At 37.1% G+C, this 9,839-nt stretch overlaps 1 protein-coding gene across 3 annotated transcripts in view; it reads left to right on the plus strand.

The window, feature by feature from the left end:
- LOC135109681 (tyrosine-protein phosphatase non-receptor type 23-like) overlaps positions 1-7,526 on the plus strand; it is a 25,466-nt gene extending 17,940 nt beyond the window's left edge. For 2 of the 3 annotated variants that reach the window (XM_064021223.1, XM_064021225.1), the window contains 9 exons: positions 589-675; positions 1,039-1,203; positions 1,401-1,547; positions 1,796-1,927; positions 2,038-2,228; positions 2,552-2,721; positions 3,148-3,282; positions 3,593-3,718; positions 3,987-7,526. In XM_064021223.1, the coding sequence (XP_063877293.1) occupies positions 589-675; positions 1,039-1,203; positions 1,401-1,547; positions 1,796-1,927; positions 2,038-2,228; positions 2,552-2,721; positions 3,148-3,282; positions 3,593-3,718; positions 3,987-4,450 (1,617 nt within the window). In that variant the 3' untranslated portion in view covers positions 4,451-7,526. The remainder of the gene's footprint in view (positions 1-588; positions 676-1,038; positions 1,204-1,400; positions 1,548-1,795; positions 1,928-2,037; positions 2,229-2,551; positions 2,722-3,147; positions 3,283-3,592; positions 3,719-3,986) is intronic. The other variant, XM_064021224.1, reaches the window with a different exon arrangement.
- Positions 7,527-9,839: the final 2,313 nt, after the last annotated feature.

Below are 9,839 nucleotides of genomic sequence, written 5' to 3' on the forward strand. Positions count from 1 at the left end.
ATGTTGTCACAGCATGTTGTCGTGTATGCTTGTTTACTGCTTGTCCTCATATTCCTTGATTACTATTACTTATTTACTTATTTACCTTGCTTGCTATAAACAAGGAACAAGAATTGGCCATGAACAACACAAAAACTGTCAGTTTGGGTTTACTGAGTATGTGTGAAGAAAGCATAATGATGTGCTGACACACTTAGATGAGTTTCCTTGAGGATTTTGTAATATGAAGCAAATTAGTTTCATAATAAAGTCCTAAAAAGTTTGCTTACATACAGTATTAGCATCAGTTGGTGGTACAAATTCATTTAAGAATTTCCACCTGCAGGTACTTATTTCTAAATACATGTTATTTTCTCTCTTTAGACTAGTATTTGAACAGGGTAAGTATGGGAAAGTCACCTAATTATATAATTCCAGTTTGCAAGCAACCATTTGGAAAAATGTTGTGTTTAAGTAGATTTATAACTTGTTTAAGATGTTTTTTTTTTTTTTTTTTTTTTTTTTTTTTGTGTGTGTGTGTGTGTGTGTGTGTGGTGCACATAATTCTTGGTTCAAGTGTGCCTGTAAGTTTCATGTGTGTTACTGCAGAACACTGCTGTAGTGACTAGCACCAGCAGCAGCACCTCTTCAGGACCACTGTCCTCCAACATACTGGACCTGACTGCCCTTGCCAAGGTACATGTGATGGTGTTGCTTTCTTTTATTAAGTCACTTGTCTAATAATAGGATAGGTATTTAAGAATTATGTCTCATTTTTCTTTAGCTTTAATGACAGTTTAACTCAGAACCCTTTTAGTTTACTGATGGATAGTTTCAGCTAGGACTAAAGCAAGTAGCTCTGCTGATGACCCCTTTTGATACAAGTTGAATTCATATTGACTTTATACAAAGTCCTGTTAGAAGAAAATACAAATAAAATGTCACTAATTGAACAATGATGTTTTGCTGTAATTAGTTTTGCACAAAATAAATATGGTTGTTATCAACATGATTATCAGTGCCATTAAGATCATGAAGAAAGCCTGTTTCACACTCCAGAGTCGTAAGCTTAGTGTGGTGGACCCTCTCACGGATGATGAAAAGCTGCAGAAGCTGGCTGGAGAGACAGAGCGGCTGAGTAAGATGGTGGAGGGCTTGGACCGGAGATCTCTCAATGGACCCACCAACCTAGAGCTTAAGTGGAAAGAGATGGTTGATGGTGTGGTAAGGGCATTATTCCATCTTCCTTGTACAAAGCTTATTTATCATTTAACATTTGGATCTCTATAATCATTTGTTTGTACTTTTCTTCACCTGTGGTATCTTTAGTTTCTCATGAATATATTATTCTTCAAGATAGAGCTTTTGTTTAAGTGCCAGTCCTCTTTTTCCATGTGCTGGGAACATCCTTACTTCCACAGGAGAAGGAGTGTGGTGATCTCAAAGTGTCAGTGGCTCGGTGTTATCCCCTCAAGAACAGGTTTGCTGACATTCTCCCCTTTGATCACACCCGTGTCATCCTCTCCTCATCTCCTCGAGATGACTACATCAATGCTTCACATGTACAGGTAAGATTTAGGTGTGGCAAGAACTAATGCAAAGAAAACTGCTCATGATTTTGCTGTTGTTGAAAAATATTACTGAGCTGTCTTGCAATAAGAATATTTCTTGTCATTAATATATGTTTTGCTCATGCTTTACAGTTTTAATCCTCTTTATTTTTCATTTATTTTTATTTTGGTTAAATAACGATGATGGTGGCAGCTGTGGTAGTTGTACAGATAATGATAACACTCATGATAATATTTTACCTCAGCTTAAGTTGGTAGAGGACAGCTTCCCAATGATTCTGACACAAGCGCCAGCAACTTCCACCTTCTTAGACTTTTGGACAATGGTATGGGAGCAGCAGGTGGAGCTTATTGTATGCCTCAATTCAGATGCTGAGGTGAGTGGCTTAGCTGGGGGTATGAGTATAAATTGCTGGGTGTTGAAGTACAGGACTAACTGTGCTTGCATAAATGGCATCTCTCTAAACTGTTCATGTTGTAATGGCAGGTGAAAGGACAAGTGTACCATGGAAATGAGGTGTCCAGCAGTGTGGACTATGGTCCCCTTACAGTGGTGGTGCACAGCCTCCGCTCAGGCAGCTCCTCCACCTCATGTCACAGAGTGCTGCACGTCACCCATCGCACCACCAAGATCACCCGGGTTATCATACACCTGCAGTTCCTTGGTTGGCCTCCCAGGTAAAGCAACAAAAGGTTTCATTGATTGGTGTATCCTTTCATCCTTTTAATTAGCTTTTATTGTCACTGTTTATTATTTGAGACTTCTGTTCCCGTTCATTTTAATTTTTTTGATGTTCTCTTAGAAAATATAATTGAAAACAATCACTTCCTAGTTTGAAATTAATTGCTAAAGTATGAAATATCTGGATTGAACTGCACCAAAGAAAACTTTAGTACATTTTGCAAATGAGCACCATTCATGAAATTAATGAAAGGAAATAGTCTTAAGATTATAAGTGAATATGGTTCTGGTGATCAGCTCTTCTATTACTTTGTGCCAGTGCCATGCCAGAAACACCAGGGCCACTGCTACAATTTGTTGGAGAGGTGCACACTTTCCAGCGTCAGCAGAGGAACAAGATGCGGCCTGTTGTGGTGCACTGTGTTCCAGGCCTGGGTCGATCAGGAGTGCTTGCTGTCCTCTCATCATTCATCAAGGAGCTTCATACCAGTGAGTACAACTACTTATAAGATGGCAAAATTTTATGATTTCCAGAGTTTTTATTGTTATTTACATTGTATGATTTTTTATTTATTTATTTATTTTCATCTTTTTGTAGCATTTTGTTCATTTTTTCTGTTTTAAACCTACCCCCTTCAAAAAAAAAAAAAAAGCTGGTCCTGTCTACCATGGTTAATTACCATGATGTTACCTAGCATTTCACAGTAATTTAAGTGGGTTGCATATCTTTGTTCTCAGATTGCAGGGGCAGAAGTTAGATTAATGTACTTTAAAAGTTATATCCAGATTATGGTAAAAAAAGACATTGTGGAGATCAGACCATAAGAGTTGTTTCCTGTATTCATTTTGCCTCTATGTCATAACTTAAGAATGGAAGAAATTTTGCAAGCATTCATATGTGTGTGCATTGTATAGGTGGCAGCCTGATAGACCTGACATCCTTGGTGGTGGATCTGAGCAAACAGAGGCGTGGTGGTGTTCAGGACAAGGATCACATGTACTTCCTCTTCTCTGCGGCTCTCTATTATGCCCAGGATGTGCTGATGAAGCGTGAGTCCCTTGCCATTCTTGTATCCTTCAATGCTTAATAGGAGTTAAACAGATCTTCGTAAAAAAAGAAAAAAAAAATCCTTTACTGCTAGAAATTAGTCGTGCTATAACTTTACCCAATCAGTAACAGGTCTTACTCTCCTAGACCTGATTCTATACACAAGAATAGAAAATTAAATCAGGTGGAGGATAATTTGAAATAAGTTATGATGTGAAATATAAATAACATCATTGAATTAGATGATGCACAGCAGAGTTTATTTTTGCACTGCCCATCAGTCACTTGTTGAGGTGTTGCTCTTTCCTGTAGGTGGCATCTTGACCAATAAGGCCACATTTGAAGAGGGTCCCAGAGAAAAAACTCATGTACGTCATCCCTCAGCTGACCTCCTCTCTTCATATGACCTTTCCCGGCTTAAAAGCAAACTTGGATTTGGTATGAACTGGCTTGTTACCCTGTCTGCATGTCTAGAGTAGTCTTGTGATTAAATTATGGGAAAGATATTATTATCTTGTGTTCAGTTCTGTGTACATGTTGTTCAGTAGGATATCAGTTATACTCCTGAATCCCTTTGGTAGGTGTTAAGAAATACTCATACACTTCCCAATGAAGGGTAATTTTGTAAAAGACATAGCAGTCCAGATAATGTTGGGATAATGCATGTAGTTAGCCATTATTGATGTAGTCTTCCTTCCTGTGACAGACCAAGAAAGTGGCAAGTCTGGCAGTGAGGAAGACCAGTCCTCCAGCAACTCAGCCACTTGTAATGGTTCATCATCTGCTGTGGAGGAACCAGTGTCAAAAGAGAGTGTCAAGACATCAGATCCCTCAAGCACAGCAACTACAGGCATTGCTGATACTGACTTTGATATTGGGGTGAAGGGTGATGAGGGAGGCAAGGAGAGGGAGGTTGACACCCTAGCAGCAGCACTAACCAAACCAAGTGGAACAGTGGACCCAGGCTTTGCTTCTCTCCCTCCAAGCCTGGCAGCCAGTATGGACCCACAGCAGTTCAAGCTTGAACCACCTGTGCTGGGAAAGCCTAATAAGATAACAAAAGAAAACTTTGAGAATGTTAGCGGTGGAGGTCTGAAGAAAACAGATGACCCAAGTGATCCATTTAGTGGACTGGATCCTCTCTGGTCACACAAGAAATCTTCATCTTAGTGTACAGGTATATATGCGTATGTTAAATGTCTTTAATGCCAAGAAATATTTTATTTACATTTATATAGGTTGCTCCAAAAGGCATGCCTCCAATTTTTACCTTGAATACTGCTAGGGGTGGGGAACTGGGAACTGATATATATATATATATATATATATATATATATATATATATATATATATATATATATATATATATATATATATATATATATATATATATATCATAGCTCATGACTTTATGCATATACTTAATTTTCTAGTGACACCTCTTCATGCTGCAAGCACTGAAAAGAGCCCATATTCCTATCTCTTAAGTTAACATCATCAATGTGCATAGTTAATTTTTAAAAGCCACAAAGTTGGCGTTATTTTAGGAAAATGTTGCCCTTGTACTTCATCTTTCAGGTACTGTTTATCTATCCATCTATCTATATATCTATCTGTGTCTCTGCTACCTTGCTTCATCCTGGAGTGTCTCCTAAGGGAATGGCTGTAGCAGAAGAGCCTTCACCTCACCTGATCCAAATACTCCCTTCTTGTTTGTTCAAGTGCTTCACCATTACTAGCACCTCTGTTACACTTGTACCCTGCACTTCACCTTCTGACTTATGTATGGCCTTTTTCTTCTATTGGTATCTTCAGTTTCATTCACGTACACTTTCTTTACAAACTTCATTCTGCATTCTCTAAGTATGTTCAAACCATTTCAGTGTGTTTCTTTTCATTCTTTCCATTTACACAGGTGTTTATACTCCATATCATACATGTTTTCATTGCTCTCACCTACCCATCTCACTCCACCTGGCTCCCTCAGATGAGTGATTTCTACAGCACTCCACATGCCCCTCTCAGAGTTATTTGAAAGGGACATGTGAATGTCAAGATGGGACTGTGAGAGCAATGAAGACACATATAGAAGACATGGCACAAACTCCTGTGGATATTCTATCTATGTGGCATTTTAGATGCTAAATTGATTAAATTTTTGACTAGGAAAAACCAAGACTCCACAGGTAAATGCACTTAAATGAAATCAAGATTTTATGAACAAGGTGACATGAAAATGGAAAGTGATTGTTGTATAAATGTAGAATTTGAGAAAGCATTATGTATAGATGGTATAATAACTGAAATATTGAAATATGGATGAGCCAGACTGATCAGATGCATATCATGTGTAACTTAGCTGGGAAGGAAGGAAGAGTTCTTGAAGACTGAGTAAAAGCTGCAAATGGTATGTATGCAAGTGCCACTGTTAGAGAACTGAACTGCAGTAGATGTTGACTTAAAGAAGTATTCAAGGAAATATTAGAAGGCATTACTTTTAGTGTAGTCCTCATACTTGATTCACAATATATAACAGCATATCAAACTATAATCCATTTGTCTTTAGAATGAAAATTCAAATAATGGCTGTAATTATAGTTAATTAGTGTCCACTTAGTAATGAACAGTAATGTTTCATAGAGGTTGTATCATCAGTATCTATTTTTTATGCCAGTTGTATCTACAGCAACACCTAAGGAGAGAAGTGTCATTTATTCCATTATTGCTTCACTTGGTAAAAAAGTACATCTCACTATAACTGAGCTCTGAGAAAGTTTACATATTGAAAGTAGTGTAGACCCTGAGAGAATTGTAATGTTGGGTGGAATGCTAATATTTTCAGCCAAAATTTTGGCAGCCAAGGCTGTGCCAGCAGATAATATATTAGTTGATGGAGCAACTTGAGTAGTAGTTTGTCTGACCCAGGTGAGGTAATGGCATAGTGAGTTTGCTTGACCCTAGTGGTGAGGCATGTCATCTCTGCTGACACTGGGCTGGGCAGCAGGTGCTAGCAGGTTGTCATAAGGTAAAGTTAAAGCTCTTTGTTTTTGTTCAATCTGGTTTTGGTGAGAATACTTCATAATGATACACTGATGTAAATTTTACACTGTTTATGGTAGAGTTGTCAAATCAAAATTTATTACCTTGAAATAATTACATTTTTCCTTTAGTCATTCTGATGATGATCACTATTTGTAATACTTTAGTTTTGGATCCATTTTACTTTCAGAAACTTATTCCACTCTCAAATACATTTCATTGTTTCCATATTATGTTAATGGGAATATATACAGTATCAGTATTTTCATTATGATGAGATGCACCTTGCAAACTTCGTCATTCCTTAATTCTTTTAAGCTATTTAATTCGTTTATGATTAGTTAATTTTTCATTGATTTAATAAATGTCCATTGTTAAGAAGATTGTCAGAACATCTCTTTGATGTGGACATTGTGATCCCTCAAGATCTGTCTTGCATATTGTAAGACAGTATCTCCTGCAAATCTGGACCAAGAAATATTTTTGTAAATATTCTCTGAATCTTTCACATAAGTTTGTGGGGTGTACTTTGTGGACATATAGATTTCTGGGGCATATTATTAGTGGTAGAAGAATGTAATTTGCAGTTATGTCTATACTGTGAAGAATGTGGTGTAGTTGGTGAAGCCACACTGAATGCAACCCTTGTGCTTTTAACTTTTATCTTGTTTATGTGAATCAAACAGAATTCTTACCGTTGACTATTATCAGGATGGTCATGAATCTTAGGGTTATTATTCCCAATACTCAGTGCCACAAACAATTAAGTGATTAAACATCTAGTGATAATTAATGGCTGTATGAAAGATATGTAAAGTGTGGAGTCAGTCCAGTGAAGCTCACCTGATGCAGAGTAGCTGAATTAGGTACTTGTAATATCTGATAATTTGTTGTATCTGTTCTGATCTTACCACATTATCATAAGGAAAAGCTTAATTTTATATATTATAATCTACATAAGTTCCTAAGAATATATACTAGTTACCATGTATTTTAAAAGATTACTGGACGTGAGAGTGATTGCCTTAGTCCCTGAGCAGTAGGGATTGTCACTACCTGCTTGTGTCATCCGTTTGTTGTGATTGATCACTGTGATGTTTTGTATATGGAAAGAGTCTCAACTATTGGTCTTCATGGTATCCATAAACTTTGAACTATGTCGCATTGATTACAGTAACCAATAAAGAAATGTTAAAATCTGTAAGAATGTATGTGCTCTAATTTTCAAATGATGCTGTTATCTTCAAGGGTTGAGTTACCCCAGAAGTCATGCCTGAGTGAATATCCAGTGATGTTTCTGCCTTTCAAAAGATGAATCAAGTAGTTTAGTGTATGACTATTAGACCACTTCCCGCCTCGCCAGGGTTGGCAAGGCAGCAATGTTTAATGCTATAGGGCAGAGTGGAAGAGAAGGGTAGACGAGGAGAGTGAGTGTTGGGAAGGGGGAGGTGGAGGTGGAGGGTAGAGTTTGGGGTCATTGCTGGCCACCTGTCTCCCAAGTGGTCTCTTGTTGGGTAATATTATCTCGCCCTGCAGCAGTGGTGTGGAAGAGAGAGCTTGGGTTTGCTCTCAGTGGAGAGAGAGAGAGAGAGAGAGAGAGAGAGAGAGAGAGAGATCTTTGGGAACATTAGTAAAAGCATAACTTTTAGCAGAGAATTACAGTAATGGATGCTGCCAGTTGGAAATGACATGAAGTTAACAGACGAGGAAACGGTTAATTTTGCTTGCTTTTTGAGGTCATGTATGTGGGAGGCAGGGATGGTCTTCCACCCTCCCCCGGCCATATAGCGTTGTCAGCCCTCGTTACGTAAATAATGACTTTCTTGCTACACTGTGGCCTCTGAGGCTCACTGAGTGTGCACGGGAGGGCCAGTAATTTTGTGCTTTGTGGAAATTAAATTAATCGGTGACATGAAGTTGAGATAAAAGAAATTAACAAGACATGAAGATGGAGGGGTAATAGTTATGACTAAATAGTTCCCCGTGTAAAAGTGACAAGTTGAGTATACTAAACGATGAGAAGTAATGAGTGCATAGATAAAAAGGAATAGAAAGGAAGGGGAACAGAGTATACTATAGATCAGTTTTTTTTCTTCCATTCACAATTTTTAGGGATCAGTCAGTCCGATGGCTATGAAGTAGTGCATTTTTTTTTTTTTTTCGTACACAGCAAGATTCTTTAAGGAACAGATTCTTACATACTATGTGTCTAAAATCTCCTCTCCCTCAAATACTTCCCGTACTGAGGAGGTTCGCTACCCGTCCTGTAAGCCTCGCAGGCTCACCCCCTCCCCGGCATTCCTCCCCTCCCTCGGCTGTGCACATCACGGACTCGCCTCGTGCCACCCCGCATCATCACTCTTCTTCCTCCAGCAAAGGAAGTCGCGGTTACGTAATTCTTATATACAGTAATAATACCTAGAGTATTTATTATTTTTCAAGAGCATGTAGGTGTCGCTGAACTTGTACTGTTGTTATGAAAACTTTAGATTCAAAATTTTCTTTAGTTGATAGCAAAAAAAAAAAAAAAAGTTTTACGGTTTGCTTAATGCGTTTGGGAAGTTAAGCATATTTTCAAGTGTATTGCGTGTTATGGTGTTTTGGAATATTATTGTATATTACACTTTATCATGTCCGCTCTTTGGTTAGAAAAAAAAAAAGTGTGTTGTTGCGCGGCAGCAGGAGCAGGAGTGTTTCTTCCTGGCATAGGACAGGACGCAACCCCAACTCCGGAGGCCGCACCGCGCTGGTGTGACAGGAAGACAGGCACGGGGAGTGCGTAGTGCTTGGTGTCTGTAGTAATACACAACCTGTTTATATAGAAAGTATGCATGACTGGACCATCATGAAATGACTTGCTAATTTTAGTGTGGTCATCCACCTCCCTCCGCTTAAAAAAAATAAATAAATAAATAAATAAAAATAAAAATAAATTAAATAAATAAATAAATAAATAAATTTAATTAGATATAATTAAATAAAAAATAAATTGTGATAATAATAATGTATATATATATATATATATATATATATATATATATATATATATATATATATATATATATATATATATATATATATATATATATATATATATATATATATAAGGGAAGTTACAGGAAGCCACCAGGCTTACACGTGGCAGTCCCTGTATGAAATGTACCTACCTATTTCCACTTATCATTCCCATCCATAAATCCGTCTAAACTCTTAAACCTCCCTAATGTCTTACCACTAACAACTTGATTACTGAGTCCTTTCCATTCATCTATCACTCTATTTGAGAACCAATTTCTTCATATATATATATATATATATATATATATATATATATATATATATATATATATATATATATATATATATATATATATATATATATATATATATATATAATTTTTTATTTTTATACATTTATTTTATTTATTTATTTTTTCTTGCAATGAATAGCCACAGGTAGGCGTGAATTAATCACTCGAAGCCATATGTCATGATACCAGTTACCTTTCCAAGAAAGTGG

This window comes from Scylla paramamosain, chromosome 19 (genome assembly GCF_035594125.1).
Source record: "Scylla paramamosain isolate STU-SP2022 chromosome 19, ASM3559412v1, whole genome shotgun sequence".
Taxonomy (NCBI): Eukaryota; Metazoa; Arthropoda; class Malacostraca; order Decapoda; family Portunidae; genus Scylla; species Scylla paramamosain.